This window comes from Poecilia formosa, unplaced genomic scaffold (genome assembly GCF_000485575.1).
Source record: "Poecilia formosa unplaced genomic scaffold, Poecilia_formosa-5.1.2 Scaffold17, whole genome shotgun sequence".
Taxonomy (NCBI): domain Eukaryota; kingdom Metazoa; phylum Chordata; class Actinopteri; order Cyprinodontiformes; family Poeciliidae; genus Poecilia; species Poecilia formosa.
This window is the reverse complement of record NW_006799956.1, coordinates 1,318,658-1,345,224: the sequence shown is the minus strand read 5'-3', so window position 1 is coordinate 1,345,224 and position 26,567 is coordinate 1,318,658. Positions and strand designations below refer to the sequence as shown.

General features: G+C 41.0%; 1 protein-coding gene across 2 annotated transcripts in view; it reads left to right on the top strand.

Annotated features, from left to right (window-relative positions):
- Positions 1-2,773: 2,773 nt before the first annotated feature.
- The window catches only part of tubgcp6 (tubulin gamma complex component 6), a 28,592-nt gene continuing 4,798 nt past the window's right edge, over positions 2,774-26,567 (top strand). The window contains exons 1-22 of one of the 2 annotated variants that reach the window (XM_016668775.1): positions 2,774-3,130; positions 4,464-5,274; positions 5,898-6,061; positions 7,272-7,485; positions 9,211-9,369; positions 10,642-10,763; positions 10,983-11,046; positions 11,147-11,256; positions 11,339-11,430; positions 14,573-14,712; positions 15,953-16,102; positions 16,292-16,373; positions 16,813-16,901; positions 18,962-19,077; positions 19,915-20,053; positions 20,188-20,277; positions 20,358-21,663; positions 22,281-22,421; positions 23,082-23,250; positions 23,687-23,828; positions 24,862-25,056; positions 25,570-25,702. In XM_016668775.1, coding sequence (XP_016524261.1) covers positions 4,486-5,274; positions 5,898-6,061; positions 7,272-7,485; positions 9,211-9,369; positions 10,642-10,763; positions 10,983-11,046; positions 11,147-11,256; positions 11,339-11,430; positions 14,573-14,712; positions 15,953-16,102; positions 16,292-16,373; positions 16,813-16,901; positions 18,962-19,077; positions 19,915-20,053; positions 20,188-20,277; positions 20,358-21,663; positions 22,281-22,421; positions 23,082-23,250; positions 23,687-23,828; positions 24,862-25,056; positions 25,570-25,702 — 4,606 coding nt within the window. In that variant the 5' untranslated portion in view covers positions 2,774-3,130; positions 4,464-4,485. Of the gene's footprint in view, positions 3,131-4,463; positions 5,275-5,897; positions 6,062-7,271; positions 7,486-9,210; positions 9,370-10,641; positions 10,764-10,982; positions 11,047-11,146; positions 11,257-11,338; positions 11,431-14,572; positions 14,713-15,952; positions 16,103-16,291; positions 16,374-16,812; positions 16,902-18,961; positions 19,078-19,914; positions 20,054-20,187; positions 20,278-20,357; positions 21,664-22,268; positions 22,422-23,081; positions 23,251-23,686; positions 23,829-24,861; positions 25,057-25,569; positions 25,703-26,567 lie in introns of both variants that reach the window. The other variant, XM_016668774.1, reaches the window with a different exon arrangement.

Below are 26,567 nucleotides of genomic sequence, written 5' to 3'. Positions count from 1 at the left end.
TGCTTAAAATTCCAAGAATAATCCCTCTTCTACATGTATGTTGACATATTTAAGAAGTACATTGCAGCAAATAACTTGGACTGCAAATGGGAAAATAAAAAAAAAACATTTCTGCTTCTGATTTCTTTATAGTGATTGGTTTTTATAGAGCCATAAGTATTCATAAATGTTGAACTTTTTCTCAATTTTGTCGCTCTCTTACTACAGTCTTTGAGGAGATACAGAAAACCACAGCTCAGGTGGGACAACCTGTCAAGACAAACATTAATAGGTGTTTTGCTCAGAAACTGATAATTATAGTTGATATGCAAAAGTAATACAGAGTTTTGTGGCTTATGTTGGAGTAGCTTTGTGATATTTCTGATTTGTTCCTTTTTATGGATTTTTTTAGTGACATTACGTAAAAACGATTCCCTCTGGCTTTGTGCAGCTAGAAGGATTTTTGCTCCTACTTTTTTTTTCTTGCTTTCGGACAGTTATGAGTAACCGAGGCAACAAAGTATTGTTTTTACAACTTGATGTAGCTAATTAGCATATCAAAAGCTCAAATATTACATGAAATACAACCCCAAATGTCAGAGGAGCTAAAAAAAAAAGGAGACTTCATGGATGCAGAAGAGATTGAGAAAGTTCAAAGTAGGACCTCCAAAAATAAAAAATAAAAAAAGATCCTAAGATATATCTGATACCAACGCCTCTCTGCACAGTTTTCTAATCCATCTCATTTGCAGCAAAAGCAAATGAGATGGATTTGCGTGGATTGATGTCATTCAAGACAAAGTACTGTGGTATATTTAGAAATTTAGCTGATGTTGTATGACTCTGTCATTCAACAAGAGTCTTCATTCAGAGGCCTTTTCAGATTCGCTGCAAGACTGACTGCTACCAGGGAACCTTCCTACCCACTGCATCACCAAACACAATGACTCTGAAGATATATGATGGCTACTTCTTTAGCAGGTATGCATTTAGATTCACTCCAGTGCATGCCAAAGAAAAAAAAAACTTTTTAAAAATATTGCTGTATTGAATCTTTTATCCTTACTGGAACTGGAACCTTCGTTTACCTGCCAAGGTAACATCCTTTCTCTTTTTCCATTGTTCACAAGACAAATCCATTTTTAAAAAAAAATTGGATGATAAAATGAACAAAGATTATTCTTTCTTGACTTCTTTAAAAGACATAGCTTCAGTTATTCATTGCGATGCCCTCCTACACTGAAAAAGAATTTACAACCACTCTTCTTTATCACCCGTGTTTCTTTCAAATTAAAATCGAATAATTTTTCTGTGAGGATGCATACCCAAAATGAACATCTGTGGGCTGCTTTGACTGGGATTCTGTTTTCTCTTGTGCAGCCCCACAGAGCCATGGGATTATGTGCTCTCTGTTTTGAGCTTCTGCTTGACATTACAATTTCTTTGGCTGAGTTATGAAAAATTGACTACCACAAAAAAACAGCCTTAAAAATAACATTAAAAGAATACACTTTGAAAAGAAAATAGATGTGAGCCGGCAACAAAGAAAACAAAATCCACATGGGGACAGAGCTAACCCAAACCCAAAATGCCATCAAAGAGGTGCAAATCAACAATAAGGAGATTTAAACTGCTGAACAGAGACAAAGGGAACTGCAAATGGAGGCAAAACCAGGGCCGATGCAAAATGAAGAATAAACGTCGATATATTCTGAAAATAGAGCAGACTATAAAAAGAAATGCAAATGACTTTAAAGATATATATTATAGCCAACAGGCAAAAACATGCAGCCAACTATCAGTTCTTTGTAACTGGAAATTAAATGTCCAGGGAGGGGCAGAAAACCCATTATAAAATAAATGGGATGGGCTCTTCACAAGTGTGTCCCCCAATCCTTTATGATGCTCTGTGCACGGGTGTAGTGTCTAAGTGCCCAGATTTTATCAGGGTAAAAAGACAATTATATTGTAGAAGCAGGTGAGTATATTAATCCATATTCTACATTATGTAAAGGGAAAGATTGCTTTGTGATTTATCTCATCAGTTGACAGACCATGTAACTATAACATTATACTACCTGGACTAGTTTGTAAAAATATTCATAACTCTTAAACTTTGTCGCATTCTGAAATGTTACCAATTTCAGATTGGCATTTTAAATGACAAACCAATACAAAGCTTACCATAGTTGTGAGAAGGAAGAAATGGCAAAAAAAGGGGAAAAAAGAAAGAAAAATCTGTCTTCCTTGACCCTGTTTAAGAATAACACCCCAAAGCACTGTACTGTGAAAACTGAAGTAAGAAATGTGACTTTCCGTCCCGTTGGAGAAATCTGGACTAATAGCTACTCGGAGCAATAATTGACAATAAACATTGCACAAGGATTTTAAGTTTGTTTTTCTTTTGGTTGTTTGTTTTAATAAATGCTAAAGTTGTATCAAAAGGTGATTACCTATATATTTTATAGATTTGTATTCCGATTTGAAACTCTGAAATCTATTGGTTTACTTTAATCCCACTCTATGTCCATCCATCATCCGTCCATCTATGTCCATTTTAAATAATTAAACTTGTAATTTTGTAGTTATTTCCAAAACTCTGGTATCATAATTTATCAAACTTTTATGAAATAAAAAATGTGACAGCGGTATCGAGATGCTTATTGCCTTTTACCGAGCATTACCTGAATGCACCATAGTGATTGACAGTCAGGTCTGGCTAATCATCGTGACGAACAGTCGAGCATAGTGAGGAATTCAGCCAAAATCATCCAATCACGTTGAAGGGGGTGGGTTCCACAGAATTTCTTGTAGCCCGCGTTTGGTGGTGGAATATGAATGAGAAAGAGCTTGAAATTTCGCTACTTAGTGTAACTGCCAAATATGAACTGATTTTTGCTGGGTAAAAACCGGGGAGAACGGCTAATGTAGACACTTTAAGCTGGATTAATTGCCTTTTTGAGTTTTGCATATTTACCGCATAAACCACACTGGGAAAGGAAAATAACGCACCAACCTATTGCTAATAAACATTAGCAAGGATGGAGAAACAGTTACTTTGCTTGGATGGGAGGTTGACATTCTCAGGAATATGATGTAAATGGACCATATGAGGAGGACTAACAACAACCAGACGCGTCATTTTATCTTGGTAGGAAACTGGGGTTTAATAAATATGCAGTTTGTTGGAAGGAAGCAACGGTTGACATTGCTAACATGTAGCTAGCAGCGGCTAACTGCAGCCTGCGTTACCACGAAGCTTTCCATGTATTTACAGTATTCTTCAGGAACAAGACTATTTTGGGGTTGTCTTGTGTTTGAACATGGTAATAACAATACATTATACTCGTGTTTTTCCATTTTGACCATCAGAGCAGAATGTATGCATGTTTGAGATGTTGCTATGCTTTAACTCATGATTCAGATGATGGCAGTTCAGCAAAAGCCTGTTAATCAGCCAGCAATTGAGTTCAGGTGTGCTGAGCCAGGAATAAACATCTGATACATGGAGGGCAGTGTGCATTTAGCACTAGGGTAATTAAAACACTGCATTAAACAGTGTTTCTCAGATGTTTACGTCTACTAATTGTGAATATGACTGTCATGTAAATATGATAATTCACTTGGTAGAATGACTATGCGTCAGGAAACTTCCGGCATAAATCGATTTGTTTTCTGCTACAGATGCATTTTTAAGCTTAGTTCCTAAGATTTTATGACCAAGGCAGAAGTGGCACCTGCTTGTTAAATAATTGATGTTTATTATTATTTAAAGCACTTTAAACTGCCTTGTCGCTGAAATGTGCTATACAAATAAACTTGGCCTGACTAAAAATTGGACCAAAAAATATACAGGTACTCGCATGGACCAGAGAGGAAAGTGTTATGGTCAGAGCTGCTTGGCCACACAAAGAAGAGTGTCTTGAAGGAGTTAAGATGAGGCTTTACAATCTAAGAGCAGTGTTGAGCATAGGGTGGCAGCATTATGCTGTGGGTCTGTTTCACTTGCCAATGATATTGGTACATTGTACAAAGTGGTTGGGGTACTTAAGACTTAATGTCACCTCAAATAAGCTCTACTAGTTCTGATAAGGGTAGTCACATATTCAGACAGATACATGTTGATGGCTGTGAAAGACACTTCATGTCACTCTTAAACAATTGCTCAGATACATCATTACAAGCCAGACTATTGTGACATGTGACAAGTCTGTAAATTTTCAGTGGTTGACGTTACCTGATGTAGAACTTGTACATACGGCAACTTTATGTTGGAAATATTTGGGCCTGTTGCATTTTGTGCAAGTCACAGTTCAATTATGCTTCTTAAAATTAGCATACCGTTAGTCTAAAATACAAATGACTTGTGGAAGTTTCTCTGAACATGTTTTGGCAAATATAGTAATCTATTGTGCTTTGCACTTCAGATTTTTTTTTTTTCACAGAATAACAAATATGTTTTGTTTCCCCCCCATCCCTCCAAGCGTCTGAGACAGCTGTGCCATCATGTATTCGAGCTCAAACGATCCCACAAAGGCCAACTCCAGCAGCAGCAGCAGCATCACAGAGCTCCTGAACGCTCTGTGTGACTGCAGCCTCTCTGGGGTCTCTTGGAAGCGTCGAGCCCTCGGAGGAGTTTCCAAAGAGGGCTTCCACCGAGCCCTTAAAAAGCGGGCCTACGGTGCCTTGCTGTCTAAGCTTTTTCAAGATGGCACCAAAGGGTCTGCCTTGAGGCCCAGTGCCACGGCCAGAACCCCACCCAGGAACAAAGTCCTGATGATGTGCTTTGACTTGCGAGTGGCCGGCTGCCGGGAAGAAGCGGAAGCGCTGGAGGATCGGCTGGGGAGGCTGCGTGAAGGAGCGTCCTCCGGTCTGAGAGAAGTGGACTCCGTCCTGGAGCTCCTAGTGTGCCTCGCCGGCTCCACGCCGTCGCCTCCCACCTCGTTCAGCAGGGACTACATGAGACGAGAGAGGGCCGTGCTGCGGAGGCCGCAACCCTGGAGCTATCAGAGCGAGGAGCTGCAGAGGCTGGAGGCCAGGGCGTGGGGTCTGGTGTGTGCGGAGGAGTGGGGGACGCTGGAGACTGTGTGTGGAACTCAGAGGCTGATGGACTCCCTGCCAAGGACAGGGTTGCTGGCTTTGAGGACGAAAGTGGAAGCAGAAGAGAGATTTGAGAAGGAGACGCGGCTGTCGTTGTTTGGGGCGCTTCAGCACACTCGAACGTCAGATATGGACATCAGACTGGACCTCCCACCTGTTCCCACTAATATCGATGTTACTGGACTGGCTATCAGGGTAGGTGACCCACATGTAACGCACTAGCTTTACACCTGTTTTATAATGTCACCAGGTTCAAATTTGCACACTTTTAACTAGAGATGCATTGACCCAATATTAATGTCTGAATTATATTATATAGAAAAACAGATTTAGTTCAGGTATCTGTGACAATGAGCCCAATCCATAAGGGCAGATCTATTCAGTCTAATTTTATGATTTGTGCTCTGAGCGACATAAAGTTTTATTTTACATTATATTTTAGAATTCCTAATTGGGTTTTTTGAACCATTTGTAAAAAATTTAGTTGCAGTTTCTATACATTTGCAGTTATACTCCTGATTACACCAACTGAACAAATTGGTTGGTTGGTTTTACCATTTTGACGAAGCTTGTTAAACTATTGGCGGATTTTAATGTGTGGTACTGCTGCAGAGTTGTCAAATAAATTAGTAATTCTGTACATATGTCTGTGTTTAAATAAATAAATCTAATTAGTCAGCTCAGTACTGTTTTTCTGTATTGCATCATTATCTACTGATGCTAAACCTCAGATATCTGTATCGGAAGTGAAAATAGTGTTGGTGCATCTCCATTTTTTACTGTTTTTATACCGACTATCTGTTGTGTGCCCCGCGCAGGTTCCTCACTACTTGGATCAGTCTGAGGACGAGGGCTTCCAGTCAGCCTCCAACCTGACCCCAGACTCTCAGTCAGAGGCGAGCCCCGTTCCAGATGTTGACATCTGGGAGGCTGTCCGCACGTTTGAGCCTAGAAGGCGCCGCTGCTGGGAGTCTGTTGGCTGGTAAATGATCCGTTTACTAATTATACGAGTACATCTCAGTAATTTAGATTCTAATTTGAAAAGGTAAGATATTTCAGTAATTAGGGCAGTGAGTGATGGATTTCTCTCATTTCTTTTTTTTTTTTTCCTTCCTTCACACATTCATTTCTGTCAAGTTTGATGGATATGGTTTACAGCTACTACAAAAGTCAAAATTGAGTTTGTTTAAATATTAGAATATGTTACAAAAACAATATATTTTTTCAGATTTTTAATATGAAAATGTGAACCTACTTAAGTAGATGTACTGTACATCATAAGTGCTGTGGCTCTTAGGGGTTCAGGAAGCCCAGGTTGCTTTACCGACCATCGCAACAAAGGTGACAATCGCATGGCCTCCTGCAGCCGAGCGACCAGCACAATTCGTGCATGTGAATTATTGAGTTCGTATACGTAGACAATACAAGCGTCGACTAGCGGCGCCACGCAAGAAAGTGGAAAAATGTTCAGCTTTTATCACTGTTGTCGCTATGACAACCGTGGGTGGTGGTAGCTTTGGCCTGTCGTTTGCCGTTCCCTGTGTGTTGGACTCAAGGAGAAGTGAACTCTCACATCGGTTACTTGGCAGGTTTGTGTTTTCCTACCATAGAGCGTAGCATGAAAGTCTCGTGAGGATCAGCGGGCCAGAGAACAGTGGTTTAATAGCCAAAAGTGACAGCTGAAGTCTGGGAGCAATTTGGATTCAAACCTAATGACCGTGGTGAACCACATCACCTGCATGTCGCATTCGTTGTTAAACAGTTGCAACTACAACAAAAATGCATCTGCACCTAAAGCCTAATCATCCGATGCAGGTTTCCCAGCTTGGAGGAAAAAATAAAATAAAATCCACAACCAATGGGGCTGTCCACAATAACTGTGGATAATTGGCTGACTGATAAATCGGTGCACCCCTATAATTAATATAGTTTGAAAGGCAAGTTTGTTTACAACAACTTCAAAAAGACAATATTATCATTTATGGCAATAATTTCTGGGCCAATTTATTGTCTGGCAAAGTTTATTGTGACAGGACTTGTCTAATGTCATATTCTTATTTTCTCAGAAAAGAAAATGTGGGTTTTAATCCACTGTAAACTGTTTTGTTTTTGTAAAAAAAAAATGGTGTATGTTAGTTAGGAACAAAACACTTAATTTTTAAAAAACTAATTTGTAATGTTTGTCCGACTAGTCCACCAGGAAAAAGGGAGTCCTTCTATCTGACAGAGGGAGGCAGAGAGACGTTTGACCAGCTCTACCGGCTGTGGGAGGGAGAGATGAGGGTCGTGAGCTCCAGCGACTCCTCTCCCATCCTCATGCTGCCCCTGGACTCCCAGACGCAATTAGTGTCTGACCTCCTGAACGTTCTGATAGGAGTGGCGTCCACTACCTTCCCTCTCAACCAGGTGCAATTCATCATCATTTGTTCGTCTCTCGGAGATGCACTTAAATGCAATCATTTCCTTTTTCACGCGCTGCCAGTGCACAGCTCTCACACACACACACACAAAAAGAATCAATGTGCAATTAGTCTATGAGATATAAACAAATACAGTTCCTTTAAAAAAAAAAAAAGCCCATTACCCTAAACCTTCCGGAGAACTGAGCCAAATCTTATCAAGCCATTAACTTGATTAAATGATGAAGAAGTAAATTGCAGTGTTCCTCATGTTAAAACCTAAACCACAGGAGAGAGCAGCAGTTGCTTTATTGTGTCCCATTAAGTTTTTTTTTTTTTTTCTGTTTTAGGAAGGTTGTAGTCTTTTCTTACAACATAAATTACATCACGATTCTCCTGATTTCCCCTGGCCCTGGCCTTATCCTGTTACTGCAGGAGATGCTTGACACTGACATACAGTGATGTGGAAAGGCTTAAAGCGCTTCACAAGAATCAGAATGTAAAGCTGTTTTTACCAATAGCTCCCAAGGTTTTTAAATCATTTTATTAGATACTGCTTTTTTCACCAATGTACTTCGCAAACTTTTAAAGCAGTAAGAGACGTCAAGAAAAATTATCATAAAAATACAATTTTTACAGAATTACTGTATTTACCCATAGATGTATGACATGAATTTACTTTATTTGGAAACAGCAACAGGTTATATTTCTTCTGCTAAACTCACACATTTTGATTATTGTATTTGTATCAATGTTCTGTCATATTTTACATAATCTGTAACATTTCTTTTTATTTTAATACATTCTGCTGCACCATAAATGATTCATTCCGCACTGTAAATTAGGTTTATTGACAAAATATTCAAACTAGCAGCTGTTGGCAGTAAAAAAATCAAATAACACTTTAAATGGCTCAACACAACTAAAATCATAGGGCACTGCAGCAGTCTATTATATGTGAGCACATTGAGTTTGTTTAGTTTTTATTTATTTCATGTTTTGTGTATTTTTTCCATAACAAAAGCCTGCAACTGACTAAAAATGGATTAATGTCCATCTATTGGGTTGGGATTCGCTAGTAGAGAGTAACTTTTTTTTTTAATAAGTGATTTTAACATTACCAAAGAAAAGTAGCAATAAAATGGCTTCATCATAGTCAATACAATTAATTATTTTCCTTTTGTGCATCCCTGTTCAAGTTCAAAGCTATTGTAGACCTGGGATGCTAACTCTTAAAGTTGAATGTTTGAAAAGTTCACATTAAAGTTGGGCTTTTTAAAGACAAAATTTCAAGAAATGAAATGCGACTCAAGAACGTTCAGAAAACTAACAAAAGCCTGGCACGGTGTGGCCAACAGTAATATTAGACCTTACTTTAATATCTGGAGTTAATGTGTGATCTTGAAGCTTTCTTATTTATTTTTTGCTTTGGTGACCACTTGTACTTTTATAACAGGAGTGGCGTTTGTGATTGCAAAAATACTGTCCGTGTTGATTTTTGTTTTCCCAGAAGACCACTGCTTAGAGACGCAATTTCTAGTTCTCATAAAACTTCTCCTTATATAATCTAATAAAAGAACTCCACCGATTGTTCCTCAAGAAGTCATGCAGGAGGTGACTCCTCCCTACACCCCTGAGTTTAATTTTCTGTGTGCTACAAGTATGGCTGATTTTTATTAGACTACCCTGCTCTTTTTAAAGGCCTTTTCTAAATATGTGCTTTCTACACCAGAGCGTCCAGTTTGACGTCAGGCCCAGCGTGTGCGTGTCGGGAGCTTCTCCGGAGAGCGTGTCTCGTCTTCTCGGGGAGTTGGCCCAGTATGGCACCCACTACCTGAGGCTGAGTCGCTTTTCTCTCCAGAGTGCTGACAAGAAGAGCCTAGTCTTCCAGGTATGTTTGTATAATCACCATTAATTAATGCCTCTGGGGCCACATGTTTCCCCCCTCTCGTATTTTGCGCTAATGTCAGTGTTACACCCCGTTGTGCTCATCAATTTGGAAAGTTTTAATCGTCCCTTAAGGGACAATTTAGGACAAGCAAGCATAAATAGACACAGTCTATTAATGACAATAGAAAACTCTTTAAATATGCAAAGGAGAAAAGCAGGGGAGCAACAGAATTTATTAAAATCACAACAATACACAAAAGTTTGAGTGTTATCGTTTATCATTAGTCGAGGTTGATTTATCATTTCGTCTGCTTTGCGTTAGCAGGCAAGAGTGTGGGCAATGGTAAATATTTTCACATTACAATAAGAAAGCCATCATTGAAAGAGGTGAAATAAGTTCTGCTTGCTGTTTATCACATTGGGGATTTGGCAAACAAAATGTCCTCTGGTCAAATTAGAATTACATTTTAACGAGTTGTCCGACATGCAAAACACTATGTGGACCGGAAATCTGATACGCACATTTAGCTGAGCTCACCATCAACACCATGAAACATGGTGCTGGCAGCATCATGCTGTGTGGATGGTTTTCTCTAGAAAGTTTCTCTTCAGAGTTGATGGGAAGACGAAAGGAGACAAACCTGGAAGAAAACTTGTTAGTTGCTATAAAAGCAAAAGGGAGTTCCACAGAGTCTTGACTTAAAACGCTAAATACCAATTCTTGCCACGTATGTTACATTTTTATTTGTTAAAAAAAAATCTAGGGCTTTTTCCATTACCATGTTAACTATTTGTGTTGTTTTTTTTTTTGTTTGTTTTTTTTTTGTTTTTTTTTAAATTAAGCTTGATAAAATAAATTAACACAATGGCTGATTTGGAAAAAGTTCCTCTGTGTTGCTGTACCTCACTTCCACTTGCTCAGCCGATGGATAAAAAGACAATATTGAATGATCAATTTCGCTTTATCTTCTATATCTGGTTCCAAAACAAAGCAGAAATGGTCTGTAAGAGCAAAACAATAATTCGTGAATATAGGTTTCCTTGAAAAGTGATTAATTGCGGCTAATTAGTTAATTTTTATCAATTGATTAACAGCCCTAAAAAAGAAAATAAAAAAAGGATTATTTCTCCACTTTGCAGACATAATCTACTTTTTACTTAAAATCCCAATACAATACTTCAACATTTCCTGTTATGTGAAGAATGACATCTGTGGGTATAATTACTTGTAGAAGAATTCGCTGCATGTGACTAATAATTTTTCTCGCCCAAGGCGTTCACCGGTGGTCTGAGGAAGTACCTGCATTACTACAGAGCGTGCGTCCTCACCACTCCCCCCACTCTCAGCCTGTTGACCATCGGCTTCCTTTTCCGCAAAGTGGGCCGCCAGCTCAGGTCAGACCACACCTCCTTTTTTGATGTTCTGTTTTCTTCTGAAGGTTTCTTTTTTTTTTTGTTTTTTTGTTTGTTTCTTTTTTTTTAACTCCTTTTAACCTCACCCTCACGCTGGCAGACAGTTCTGGCAGAAAGCAGCTCACCACGGACATCATCACATCACAAACTCCTTTTCCTCTCTCTCTATCTCTCTCTTTCTCTCTCTCTTTTTGTCCAAAGGTACCTGTCGGAGCTGTGCTGTGTGGACGGACCGTCGGGCTCAGGCCAGGCCACCTTCCCTGTGGTGAGGGCTCTTTTATGTACACACTGCAATTTGTCATCCATCAGGGCGGTGTTTAACCTTCCAGATGAGATGTCAGCTCGCTTCATGTGGCTCTCCTCAGGGTGTTAAGCTGCTGTCCTACCTCTACAACGAAGCCCAGAGTAACTGCAGCAACGAGAACTATCCCATCCTGCTGTCCCTGTTGAAGAGCTGCTGCGAACCTTACACACGGTTTGTGGCTGAGACGCGCTCAAATCCACAGACGCGCAGGAGTCGTTTGAGCTAACGGCGTTCTCGGCTCTGCTCCGTTCAGGTTCGTGTCCGACTGGGTGTACAGCGGCGTGTTCCGAGACGTTTGTGGAGAATTCATGATCCAGGTCAACGAGGATTACCTCAGTTTCAGGGGTGAGATATCTCACACGTATGAAAACAGAAGCGCGCACGCACACACACACACACACACACACACACACACAGTGGAAAGGCAGACTGTCTATAGTAGCAGAAAAACAGAGATTCAATTTGATCCTTTATTGCCTAGTTGGATTTGTCCTTGTGTCTATAAAGGATGCCATGAAGTTATTGGAAAATAATAAGCAGGAAACAGAATCAGTCTCAGCTGCGGTGGGGACCGGAATCGTCTCTGCTCAGAAAATGGCAAGAGCAAACACTAATAAATATTATTGCTTTATCCTTTTTATTTAGCACACCATGCTGATTGGAGAGAGAGAGAAAAAAAAAAAACCGAAACGCTTCATAAGTGGATTTGTCTCAGATTTACTCTTGAAAGCTGGACTTTTGGTGAAGTATTTTCATTTGGTCTAATTAATGGGTTCCATGAGGAGAAAAGGGGCAGAGTGAAGACATGAAGAGAAGAACAAACCCATCTGTGCTCTGCAGAAACTTCCACTCTTAGCTTTGTGGGTCTCCATTCTCTAACTCAACTCAAGCTGTTTTTCAATGCCAGGTCCTCTGTCTTTGTCTTTTACATTTCAGTCACTGAGACTGAATTCTGAAATGGAGCTGAGATTTTCTGTAATTAAGGAAAATGGTGGTAATTTGTTTCTCTTGAAAAGCCTAATTTGAGCCAGTCAGCTGTTGTTTAATAGTCTGAACTGTGAAGTATTTAAATATCAGGAAAAGGGGTTCTTGTTGTTCTAAATGAATCAAAATAAAAACTTATTGCTTTTGCAAAATCCGACACTGAACAATTAAGAAAAGTCCAATCTTTGAGTACATTTTATTCAGCAGAGTAAAAATTCAAAGTTCAGATAATTGTTTTTCACACAAGCAAAGACTCTTCAATAGAGGCACTTCTAATAATGAATATAATAAAACCTTTTTTTAAAGTTGTTTGTAGTGATTGGCAGCATCTAATTAGGAGTCCATGTAGCAATGTATGACTATTTTTCAAAATAGGAATGACAAGAGAACGTAAAGTAAGACCAATGTGTCTTGATCCTCATTACTCGTCACAAAAAAATTCTGACATTTTTCACCCTCTGAAGTCAGAATGCTACTTTAGAATTAGAAAAAAATCCCCTGGTATTTCTATGGAGCCTGGAGAAATTTGGAAATTAGTTGCAGTCCTTTCTGGGTCTGATTTAAGTCTGGAAACCAAAAACGGAGAATGAGAAACTATTAATATTTTCAGACTTTATTCTCTGTCCAATTAACTAAATGTTGAATCCAACAATCCATCTGTCCAATATTCTTCTGTCCATTCATTTGTTTGTCCAATATCCATCCATCTATTTAATATCCGCCTGTCCATCCGTCCATCTGTTCAGTATCCACCCATCTGTTTGTCCAGCAACCCATCACTCCGTCAGTCTGTCAGTGATTTTTGCAGATTCCTTATTTAAACACCGTATAGAAATCTGACAATCATTAAAACAGGAGAATTGGACTTTGAAAACATGTCTGAAGTGAACTGAGGAGACTGGAAAGTAGAGTCTGAAATAGTACAAGTATGCTGACATGGAAAATATGAAGGAGCCCTGTCTGCTGCTGCATTAAAAGGTGTATATAGCGGATTCCTTACCGTGCTTTGAAGTTCTGTTTTTGCCGCAAGCAGAGACACTAAAGGATGTTGATGTCTTGGCTGTGAATGATGGTAGGAAGGAGCAGCAGACGGTTAGGAAGGTTGGAGCTTCACTTGCTCAAAAGTGACTTTTCTTCATTCAGACTCTCCTCTATGGTCATGACATATAGCTTCTTTCTAGGGTAGCAACTAATGATTATTTTAGTGATCGGTTATCTGTTGATTATTCTGACAATTAATTAATCGGCTAAAACAAAATTTCACATTCTACAGATTTTTTTTATTCAACCACCTAAGCTTATGTTATACAATATTAGAAATACATTAAAATATGCAAATAATTCAATAGCTTATTAAATTAAGAAAATAAACATTTTATTGCCTAAGATACAGAACCATTCCTTTCGTAAATCTGAACCAGTCAAAGGTAAAAATGCTTGGCTAAAATATGTTTACGTCTGTGCAGGTGTTTTGACTCAATTATTGCTCTGAATATGCTATTTGTTTCACCAAATGACATTTTTGAGTCTCTATGCTTCAATTAATGATTAATCAATTACTAAATTAGTTAACAATTACATCAGTAGTCGATTATACACGATTAACCCGGTCAGTCGTGTCTTAAACTTACCTAAACCTCCAGTCAGAACAATGGAAAGAGAGGTTTAAAGAAAATAAAAAAAACATCTCCAAACCAAGAAACCACTGTACTTTGTTCAATGCAAGATTATGCTCTTGCAAAAAACATCTGTTTAATTTTTAATCTTTTTTCACAGACGTTTATTTAAAATAATTCTCCTCCATTCAGGCCCAAGTGTTTACCTGATCACTTATAGCCCGAAGAGACGTCAGCATGTTTACCTGTCAATGAAAACCAGGCATTAATATTCATAAACTGCAAACTCTAAGCCACAAACATACAAGCTGTTTCTTTTTAATGTTGACACCGGCTAATAAATACAGTGAAGTATGAGTGATTACAGCCTGTCCAAACATCGCATGTAACGCAACATCCCATTCAAGGTCACACCATCATGCTGGCTTTGTCTGGCTAACCGTTTCATTTGCTCATCGGCTACACCTCATCAATTCCAGCCGCGAACCTCCACAGTTCTCGCTCCCGCCGCTTGAAGGACACGCAGATGTCATTGTTCTCTTCGAAACTCTGCCGGCCCGGGAAGTGATCAGCAGCAGCAGCAGCAGCAAAGCTTTCTTGGCAAGCTGCAGGCTTCGTGTGAAGCGCTCGGGAAGCTCGTGCATTTCTGTTCTCTTCTGCTTTTTGCTTTGGATCGCTGAGCTAAGTGCTAACTATTACAGGTGCTAATCCAAGCGGCCAGTTTTGTCGCGCCCTATGAGTCACAGTAAAAAGCAGAAAGTTTAAGGTCCACCACTGGTAGTTTTAGGTATTTCATTCAACAAGGGAAAGTCTTTTTGTTGTTGTTGTTTTTTTTTTTTCTTTTTTAGCACATGCAGACATCAATTGGTATGTTTGATTTTCTGCAGACAAACACTTCTGGGTTCAAGGCTACACTCTGATCTCGAAGGATGTGGAGGACTGTGTGCCGGTCTTCCTGAGACACATTGCCAACGATGTCTATGTCTGTGGGAAGACCATAAACCTCCTCCGAATCTGCTGTCCACAGGTTTGTTTTGCACATTTATAGCCAATCCGTGCAAATGTGGAGGAGGATCAATTTAATGCACTTGAATTCTGTGTAAAAATAATCACGGCTTAATTAGTATTTATAAATTGTTCCTGCAAACAGGACTTTCCTTTTCTTGTTTGCAATGAATTCATTAAGCATTTAAATTAACTGTTATTATTACTGATTGTGTTTATTTTCCTGCTTCCAACAAGGATTCAGTTGTTTGCATTTGCTAATAAATGCTCAGACTGGCTCTGCTTACTTAAGGCACTCATCCGTCTGTCACAATTATGAGTTTTTGTTTTATTTTCTACTTCCAAATGGCCCTTTAAAAAGTGAAACGCATAGTCAATATTTTAACATGGATCAGGAAGTTTCAATCAAAGCAGAAAGTGATTCCATATATAGGAAGAGTTGATATTGGTATTATATTTGCTGAGAGAAAAAATCAGAAATGATTAAACATTTTTAGTTTCTTGAAGTGATACTCAGACAGAAGTGTTGTATGATGAATCTGTTGATTAAAAAAAATGTTTTAAGAATTAAAAAAATATTCATGTCATGATTTTTTTTTTTGTCAAATGTATACATTGACAGGCTAACACTTCAGTAATGTTCAGAATTTCTTAGACATTTTCTTATTTAGACATAAATGAATGCAAGCTAATATGAAATACATCAATGTGACCTCATGCAAAGCCACGCTTAAAGTAGAAAGATGGGACGTCAGCTTGGAAATCTGATTGAGTCAAATTATTCCTTTAGTTCAAAGGAATCCAACAATACCATATGAAAGTATTCACACGCCTTCAACCTTTCCACATTGGTAAACCATAAACCTGCCCCTGCTGAAGAAAAGCATCGCAGAGTAAAGGAGCAAAACGCAGATTCACGTTTCAACTTTGTGTTGGCCTGTTGCATAAAACCAAACAACAAAATGTGGAAAGGTTCAAGGGGTGGAAACACTTTGTATTTCCAAACTTCTCTCGCTGCTTGTGTCCAAATCCCTCCCGTATGTCATCCCATATTCTTCGCTAGTTTAATTTTGGATCTAGCGGCGCAAAAGGAGTTGTACTTTCCGACAGCTGGTGCAACATATTTTGTTTATGAAATGAACTCTGAGGTTATAAAACACGATGTCAACATGATGAGTCATCCAAATGTAACACTGGAAGCAGCGTGTCTCCTTGTTTCTTTTGGTTGCATTAACTTCTCACCAAATCTGTTCCTCCACCAGCACTACATCTGCTGGTCGGAGCTGCCGGTGCCTCGCATCGCCGTCACCTTCTCCCTGCAGGAGGTGGAGGAGATTGAGAGGGAATGCGCGGTGTATCGCGGCCGCATGGAGAGGATCGCCAAACACAGCGCCGTCAGCAGGGAGGAGCAGGTAAGGATGCGTTTGAGCTTTATTTTTCCAGCTCGTGTTTTGCTTTTGAAGGCATCGAGCTAGTTTGTATGGCCTGCAGCTGGCAGCTGTGACAGGCTGAGATGGGGGGGGCAGAGGGAAGGAGAGGTGAGCTCCAGAGCAGGGGGATAAATCTTTGTTAATGATGATTTCTTGCCTGTCTATTGTTAGGCCCGGCGAGCAGAGCGAGCGCGCCAGGAGCTGATCAATCAGGTCAGGGAGTCGGCGGCTAAAACCCTGGAGAGCATCCGAGGTTAGCGTCACGCTTACACACTCAGAGGCACCGCTTCTTCTACCTGTTCACGAAGCGGCTGAATATACCTTCAACGTGTGACATTAAATACGCTAAAGGTGAAATTATACTAATCACACCTCGCCACCGTGTGACGACGCATCTTCCATTACCCTAAGAGTGTGAAATTTAACTATCAGTCACAGAGTTCACCGAAGTCCTCGCATCCATTTTTTTTCCTTTTCCTCCACAAGATGTAAAGGATTGTTGGCAAAGGAGGATGATTGGCTTGGGGAATGCCTGCTCGGTTGCTTTATGCACGTCTCGGCTTATTCGAGTGCGAGGCAGATGGCGGTGTTGTTTTGTGCTGCGGCGCGTAGTTAGAGGGATGCGGATGTTGAGTTGCTTTTCGACCGGGAGGGGTAAACAGCCCCACTGTTATCTCCCCCACCTCCTGCAGGGCGCCAGGTGTCGCAGCGTCTAGCTGAAGAGGCCAAGAAAAGGGAACGCTTTGAGGAGCTGAAGCAGCACCTGGAACAGGAGCAGGAGGTAGTTCAAGTGGAAATGCATGTTTTTTGTTTCTTTTAAAAAAAAAGTAGTTCAAACTGTTTGTATATCTGAATGAATGTTCAAGAGAAATTCTAAGAAATATGAAATATGTTTTCTTTTTGTTTTTTTTTTGTTTTTTTTTTACGAGAATCTGCAAACTAGTAATAGGTCAAACAGGGTGTTATTTGCACTTCTCTGAGCATGATATGTTGTTAGTTTGGCCAGAAAATTACCTCAAAAACAAAAATATACCTCTGTTTGAAACTACCCAAACACAGCAGTCTGTTTCTAACCATCTTTATTTGCAGCTTTGCAGTGACTTGAAATGTTTTCACACCTTGAACTTTCTTCACATTTTATCACTCTACATCCTAAATTTTTGTGCACCAAAGTGCCTTCAGAAGTCAGGTAATGTTACTTGTGGGAAATTTATTCTGAATAATAATGGTAATTGCAGCTTTTGCTTGAAGGCTTTCAGGAATTTTTTTTAAATAGAAGATTAATAAACAAACTGCAGAACATTCCTAATGAGTGGAACAAAGCCGAGACTTGACCATCTTCTTAAGCAGGTGAATAAGGAGACCATGAATCAAAGATCATGCTAATTAGTGTTCATAGAAATTCTCCTTCTGCTCTTTCCTGTTTTACTGGGAACATTGGTCAAACATTCAATATCTGGATGTGCAAAGCTGGTTGCAGATTGCTCCCAGTGACTCTCTGCTGTAATTGCAGTAAAAGGTGGTTGACTCAGAACCCAAATATTTGTAAAAAAAAAATATTTGAAAACTAGTTATGCTTTTCCATTCACCTCAGCACGACATCAGTACTTTTGCAAGGCTCTAAAAAATACGTGTTAAATTTGCATCCGTCTGAGGTTCGAGAGCTAATATTCTTTACACACTTCAGTACAGTTGCTCTGTTGGTCGGGATGAAGATGAAACAAATTAAATACACAAATAGGTTAATTATACCTCCTTTCGAGTCCATCAGTTATCCAGACTCAAGTCCCTGCTGTGATAAATACGGTGCCGGCTTCCCTTGTCCTCATTAGCTCGACATTTGCTCATCTTAAAACATGCTGGAGAGACTTTTTTTTTCTTCCTTTTTCAGACCCCATCTTTATTTCTCAAACACCACATAGAATCTAACCCGCTAGTTGCCCTCTTTGGTACCATCTGAAAGATTGACACTCCTCTGACCCTCTGTAAAATACCATGCATTATTTTTCACTTCTCTCCCAGCTACGCACGGCTCTGCTAAAATGGAGGGACATGACCCCGTTCGCCCACGCTCAGTGGTCCCGTTTAAGCCTAAAAAGATCTCTGCCTCAGTTAGCAACTCCGGAGGAAAGTTTCGCAAGATGTGCAGACCTTTATCTGAGGTGTTTTTCTTCACGGTTCATACTCAGAACCCAACTTTCAGCACCCTCAAGTACGGTCCTTTATAGAAATAACGAAGCTAGTTTGTAAAGGGGGGTTAGATTAAGGGGAATGTGATGGTGTCACATGTAGGATGACTTTCTTAGTTCTTTGAAGTGTAGCACCAAATAATTCTGTTCAGTTTGTATCACAACACAATACACATTATTTTCATTTTAAAGGCTAAAGTTAATTTGAATAATACTTTCTAAGAGGAATATTTAACTATTCAAACCTTTGTAAGGACTTCCAATAGGTTTTAACACTGTCGGGCTTTGTTTTGCAATAGAGATGTTTTCTTTGTTTAAAAAAAAAAAAAAGAAGCACAAACTACTTTGCAGTGTTCACTGAAACTACAGTGATTTATTTTATTTTTCACGTTGTTGTTCTTTTGGGGCCAGTGTAGGGATCAGTAAACTCGGCTCATCTCTTGTCACAAATACTTTCCAAACTGACAGCATGCTGACAGCTGAGGTGAGACTCTGGCTTGGATTTTCTCCGCACAATGTCAGAAAAATCTTAAGATAACCCTCTAAAGGGAAGAGCAGGAGATTAAAAATTGGCCTCAGAAACGTACAAATAAACATTTCCAGCTTAAAGAAACGATGCATTGCCTGCGTTTGTTTGTGTTTCTGCGACCAGTGGCAAAATGCAGCCAAGAAGAAGCAGGAGGACGACGACTTTGGCTTTGCCAGAGAGCTGAGAGACAGAGAAAAGAGACTGCAAGCCCTGGAGGAGCAGCTGGAGCAGAGAGCCAGGTTTGACAGCTTCCGCTCTGCCTATTCCAGCTGACCGATCCGTCCATGTTGGGCACGAACATAAACACTGTATGTTTACCATGCTGAAAAGTCACCTTCACGAGTACCGCATATGCGAGCGGCTAGACTTATGCAGCATTCCCGCACAGTTGGGATAACTGTCTAATGCCACAGCGTGAGCAAATGCTATCGGAGCTGTCATTCAGCTCGACGACATGTTGGAGATCAGAGCGTGCCAAAGCTGAAGGAAGGAAGCACCTGCCATCTGCAGCCTTTTTAAGCAGCCAGTTTGCATCTTTCTACTCCTCTTCCCTTCAGGAAGGATTTGTAAAATTCAAGATTTTAAACACTGAATATATTTGGGATATGGATAATAAAGAAAAGTATCTGGGTTTTATAAAGGCAAAGATTTCTATTTCTGTGGATTGTAAATGTTGCTGCCTCCAAATCAAAGAGCCATTTCTGTCCGACAAAATATTGCAAACTTGAGTTGACCTTCACAAAAAAAAGATAATTTAAAATATAATAAATGTATATGTTTTTATTCTGTAAACTACTAAGTGCTGCTAGACTTACTACTTGTGCCACCCTCGGCAGGTGCCCATATCAAAAACCACCACTAGGGACACCTTTCATGCATGTTGGCACCATCTCCGCTAGTCTTTCACATTGCTCAACTCTTTTTTTTTTTTTTCCCCTAAATATTTTCCCATCATGCCATGAAGCAGTATTTTTACTCGAGGCTAATATGATGCCAAACACAGTTTCTTGACCCAGCTGTCGCTGCTGTGGATAAACTTTGCATCTGAAAGGACGTCCCTCTGTCGCATGTTGTAGAAAGGAGCTGATTGCTCAGTACAGCCGTCTGTCGGAGGAAGCGGCTCGCAGAGAGAGACGGGCCATGTGGAGAGTGCAGCGAATGAGACTCCACGAAGCCAGGGAACAGTTCTTCATGCTCGACAGGCAGAAAATTCAGGTTGGTGACAAATAAATGCACAGAAGAATGAAAAATATGGATTTCTAAGGAGGCAGGTAAAAAAAACATGCAACAGTTTCTCAAGGTTTTCACCTTTATATTTTTAATTCAAAGCTTTTGTGCCCACCTTTCAGGCATTGCTGGATAAATACCCCTTTGGCCAGGAGAGCCCTCCCGTGGCTGCATTGCCATCTGGTCCTTCATTAACGCCACAACAAACTCACGTAATAATTCCCTCATTATGGCAATCATTTTTCCGTAGTCTCTGCTTTGTTAGAAACTCACTCACCACGCTTGCTTACAGGAATTTCCCACTCAGGAGGAGCAGTCAGCAGACATTCGAAGATCAGAAGCTGCATCCTCGCCACTTAATCCGTCGGCAGCAGACCCTCCTCCCATCTCGGAGGACTCCGACATCAGTGACCTTCTCACTAAATCGCCGAAGCCTGACAGTCAGCAAGTGGATAACGCCTTGGAGGAGATTGGCTCTGACCTACCTGATGCCCGTCCTGCTCTGCAACTCGTTGACTATGACTTTAGTGCCCCCTTTAGCCCACTCGAGGGTATCGCCGGCCAATCATCATCTCAGTCCAGGCCTCGGTGGGGACCTGCAGTGCAGCCTGACTTGATGCAGCACTCTGAAGCTTCCAGCTCGGGTACAGACCAGGGTCAGAATGAGGCTGTACTAGAACAAGAGGCAAGTGATGAGCAGGAAAAAGATCAAACTAAGACTGACGGAGGTGATGCAGACACTAAAGACAAAGACTCAGAGAGTGGAGATACACCTGGTGGAGGTGTTTGTCTCCCAGGCCCTCAGAGTTCTCTCTCCATTGCCAACATTAAGGTTCCAGACAGAAGCTCTCGTGGCCATTCATCTGATGCTCATATAGAGGTTGGACAGAATGTCTCTGAGGTAACTGCTCCCCTCCCAACCCCCAACGTTCACGGCCATGCTTCCGACTCACACATCAAGGTGGGAGAACACGTGTCCGAAGTCGGCGTTCCCACACCGTCCCCCAGTGCTCACGGTCACTCCTCTGACGCTCACATCAAAATCGGGGAATATGTTCCTGAGTGTGTCCCTGCTCTTCCTGTCCCTAGCATCCACGGTCACGTCTCGTACGCCCACATCAAGGTTGGCGAACAGGTTTCCGAAATAGAGTTGCCGTTACCGTTGCCGAACGTTCACGGCCACAGCTCTGATGCTCACATAAAGGTCGGGGAAAATGTTTCAGATGTTGTGGCGCTGCGGCCTGCACCCAGCGTTCACGGACATTCCTCTGACGCCAATATAAGAGTGGGGGAGTTTGTGTCTAACGTAGTGGAAGGAAGACCTCGTTGGAGCAAACACGGGCACTCCTCGGATTGTGTCCTCCAGCCGGGTTGTGTGGTCTCTGGAGAAGAACTCCCATCAGCCCCTCTGCCTGGCAGCTCTTACGGTCACTCCTCAGACTCAGCTTTAAGCATCGGGTGTGTGGTGCAGGGGTCAGGGCCGCCACCCGCTGCACTTCCAGGCAGCTCATACGGTCACTCATCAGACTCTGCTCTGGGGGTTGGATGTGTGGTGAAAGGAAAAGAAGATCAAAAGACAAAGGACGAGGAAGATAAAGGTACTAAAACATGGAGGGAGTATTGGACTCTGTGTAGGCATTGGTTGAGTTTTTATTTCTATGAATCAAGAAGAAAATAATTAAGTAGAAAATTAGAGCTATCATATCTTTGTTTTTCATTTGTCACTTTTAGATCCAGCACATAATGTTCATGTCTCAGCATTCTCAGATAAATTCAACAGATAAAAACAGATGGAGGGCATCGATCCATCATTAAATAACCATTGTGCATCTTTTCACTGAAAACATTTATTTTTGATTGCAGTAACTGCCCATCTATTTTAAAAGATTGCATGTGTATTAAATGAGACCTCTAACTAGATGGAGAAGAAGAAATAATACTTTAAAGTCTGATCTGCTGTAAGAGTCAATTTTAAAGTAATACATTTCAGGTGAGCAGCAATGAGTTTCTTAAATCCAAATTGTTTGGATGTCATTTCAGTTGATTACTTTCATACAAAGCTAAGTATAATCATAGATTTCAATCTGTTTCTGCCTTTTCCTCTGAAGGCCAAATTAAAACACTTTCTTTTTTTCTTTTTCTTTTTTTTGCAACGAAACATTATTTGCTTGTTCTTTGGAGAATGATCTCTAAATATCTTCAGTTTCTCCTTCAGGTAGTCCCACCGGTGACAGGATGGTGTGTTGGACATCTGGGTTGTGGTTATCCCCTGGAGAGAAGTCCCAGCAGGAATACCTCTTGGCCCTGTCCGCTCAGTACCAGGTGGAACACTACGAGGACTGCTACAACTTACTGGGTTAGTGCAGAACACGGCTGAAAATAAAGTTCATATTTCTCTTGTTGAGGCGTTGCGTGCTTGGACAGCTATTCCCTCTGGGTCTGGATGATGTGCAGCTGAAAGGATTTTTCGCTCACTTTCTTTTTATGAGGTGATGAAACTGTGCCTACAAGGTTTTGTTTTTACAACTGGGTGCAATAGATTTTAAATTTCTGGGATCAATTGTCACACATCCTCTTTGTGTGGAGCATACATTTGACTTGCTGAAATGATGGTCATTTCTGAAAACGAGGCTTATGTTTAGCTTTGGGGGGGAGGATCGTGGCTTGTTTAAGTCGCATCCTCGCTTTTTCACTCCCGGTTTGTTGTTTATTCATGCTGCAAGCAAATCAATCAGCATCTTCTCCAGCGAATTCCTCTTCCACATCGCCGATCGAAGCCAGCAGACATAATTATTAGGGCCGGGTTTCCATAAATGCAGGGATGGAATCGACTGAGCAGGTGAAGCAACTTGCTTCTGGGTGATTACTGCTGTAATCAGTCTGAAACTCGCCTAACTACAGCCTCAATAAAAGACAAAAACAAAAAAAATCCAGACATCTTGTTTCACTTATGTAACCTGCAGCTGTGAGAAAGACGTTTCCTCACCAGCACGCCTGTCTTCTCAACCCTTCACAGCTTCGTCCCCCGAGTCCCAGCTGCTGAAGCAGGTAACGCGGGGGCACTGGGGCCTTCCCATGGACCCGACGCTCCGCAGAGCCACAGACACCACAGCTGTCCAGCTCAGTGAGATGGTTTCCCTGCCGGTGCTGATAAAGCACTCTGTCACCGCCCCGCTCATCACGCAGTAAGTTCCCCTTCTGGAAGAGCGCTTCACGAGGAGAGGCTCTCTTTGTGTTAGGCAAGAATTAATGGCTTATTTCTGCAAGCAAATTAATGGTTCAGATTAAAGGTTTATCATTGTGCATGAAAGTCTGGCGTTACGTTGGTATCAGTTTTAACTGAATCCAGTCTTATTTAATTTAAACCTGTTAGCGTTGCAGTTAAGAGCATAATTGACCCTTTTGGGATGACAGAGATGCTTGTCGCTCCAGAATAACACAGCTGTATGAATGCAGATTTCTAAAAGTGATGAGAAAGAGGACATATTTCTATAAACTGCATATTTAAACACTAATATAGTTCACTGTGGTGTCAGCCTACTTCCTGCTTGGTCGAGTTTACTGTATTCGTATTCTGCAATGCAAATGCTTCTCTCCATGATGTGTCAACTCTGTTCCCAGTGTCTCCTTGGTGAATAAGGCTATAGTGGACTACTTCTTTGTGGACCTGGGGGTGGAAAGACACTTTGAGGCGCTGCGCCACTTCCTGCTGATGGAGGATGGCGAGTTCGCCCAGTCTCTCAGCGATCTGATCTTTGAAAAGGTGACGCTCTTTTGCCTGTAATTATTTCTGTGTTGCAAGATGTCTTTTGTTTTTTTTTTTCTCCAACTTTCCTACGGTCAGATTTGAAGGAGCTGTCGGTACTGTTAGCCTCTCTGTAGGTGATTTGGGAGCGTAGATTTGCCGCATTTTAAAAATGTGAACTCACAGATCTAAGGACCCTTTTTGTCCAACATGCTCATAGTGGGAGCACTTTTGGTAAGGGTTTTAATTTTCTCCCACTAACTATAATTAAATGCTGTTAGGCTAGTTTCATAGATTACTACGGAGAAGAAAACAGCATTTAGAGCAGCAGCCTGTAACTTTTATAAGGAAAATATGCTTTTTACTGATTTGTTAAATCTGTCACTGTCATAACATGTTGTGTAGTTTGTGCCGTCGGTGCTGTCTGTCTAACCAGGGTTCCTGCAATTCAATTTCACTTTTTTTTTGTCCAAAAAATAATAACAAAATTAAATGGATGGATTCCTTCCTCGCTTTTTCTTTTTTCTTTTTTTTTCTTTCTTGCCGTCTTTCCTGCTTGCCACCCACTGTTTTTGTTTTCCCTTTGCTCCCGGTCTCTTGTTTCTCCACATTTAAAGCCTGACCTCTGTAGAAATCTCTAACAGAAACTCGTAGTGAACTTTGAATTTTACAACAACCCCTGAGAAACCCTGTTTCCATCGGGAAAAGTGAAGCATTTCTCCACGGAAAAGGTGCAGGAACCCTGTCTGTCTGATTCCACTGCTGCCTTTTAAGCTTCCTGTCGTGAGATAACAAGCGCAGCCGTCGCTCACACCTCAGGGCTGTTCTGCAGGAACATTCATGTACATCTGTCTCCTGGGGCCCATCAGACAGAAGGTGTTGTTTATTCAGCCAAAGCTCTAATTCTACTGATTGGCACACCTTCAACCACACAGGAAGCGGAGCCTTTAATCAGTTGTGTGTTTGTAAGACAAGAACTTGTTCTAAAAGTATATTTATCTAAAGATTAGGAACATTTAAGTCGTCAAATGTTTGCTTTGTGACCTTCCAGATGGCCAGCGGCCAGACTCCGGGCGAGCTGCTGACCCCGCTGGTCCTGAACTCCATCCTCAGCAAGGCCCTGCAGTACAGCCTCCACGGAGACACTCCCCTCGCTCCTAATTTCACCTTCGCCCTGCGCTTCCTGCCCGAAACCTTCCACCCCCACGCCCCGGACTCCCTCAACTGCTTGGAGCTGCGCTACAAGGTGAGCTGCCTTGACAGAGCGGGTACCGTGGCGACGACGACCCTGACACGGGCGTGTTTGTCCCGGCGTGAATGTGACAGCCTGCCGTGTTTTGACAAACTGCTCAGAGTGCAGAAAACGAGCTTTATCTCTCACCGAAATAGGTGAGCATCATAGAGGAATTAGATTCATGTCATGCTCAGAAACTAATGGTGCACATATGGGCCCCAGCTCTCCTCTCTCATGTTTCCCGAAGCTGCCGACTCTCCGTCTTGTTCCTCCTCCTGCTTATCTTTACCTCTTTCTTCACATGTTCTGCCTCTTTATGTTGCCGTGTTTCTCTCACCCCCTTCACAATCCTCTCACCTACTTTATCAGCAGCTTCATATTCACACCTTTCTCTCCTGTCATCCATCACTCTGCCTTTACCTGTTTTTTTTTCTTCCTCAACTCTCATTTCACCTCCTTGTTATTTCCTTCGCCTCTCTCAACCTCTCTTAGCTTTTCTGTCTGACATAGATCTTTCTCCTCCAGGTGGACTGGCCGTTGAACATCATCATCACCGACAGCTGCATGAACAAGTACAACCGCTTGTTTTCGTTCCTACTGCAGCTCAAACACATGGTGTGGAGCCTCAGGGACGTCTGGTTTCACCTCAAGAGGACAGGTGAGGGAAAGGCAGCTGCTGATGCAGCTCGACTTCAAACTTCATCTCGCAGAAAGGAGGGATAAGATTCTGCTTTATACCAGGATCTCCAGTGTTTATAGAAAGAAATGTTCAAGTTTTTTGTGTGATTTATTTATTCAAAGCAGAGGTCAAAGCCTCTGCTTTGAATAAAAGATAAACAAGGAATGTTGTTTATCTGTTTTCTTCATGGGGTTTGATTATATTGATCTGCAACACTTTGTGCACAAATCTCAGAAATGGATAAACTAAAAGGAGAGAAACAGTCTTAAGATGGAAAAGGATGATATTGAAAATATTTGCACAGCGCTAAAAAACATGACCATATGTCATATCTGTATTGTAAAAACTACAATAATAATCAATTTAACACTAATTAATTTGTACAACTTTTGAAGCTTTTCACATTTTGTCCCATTCCAACCACAAACTCTTGGGTATTTTACTATGATTTTATGACAAAGCGACAGAAAGTACCGCTATATTTATCGAGTGGAAGGAAAGGATGCATTCATCCATCAGACTGGATAGAGAACATCTGTGAACGTCAATTTTCAAGTCTAACCACAGACTCTCAACTGGATTTCTAGCATATAAATATGCTGAAAAGCACTTGCAGACCCAAAAATATAATTCTTAAAACCTAAAATCATCAAAAATGCACTTTTTTTCCCTACATTCAGAACTATAAACTACCGTATTTTCCGCACTATAAGACGCACCTAAAAATCTTGAATTTCCTCAAAAGCCGACAGTGCGCCTTATAATCCGGTGCGCCTTATATATGGACCAATATTGAGCCACAACAGGTCCAGCAACGGACCTTACCACAGGGGCCGCGTTTCAT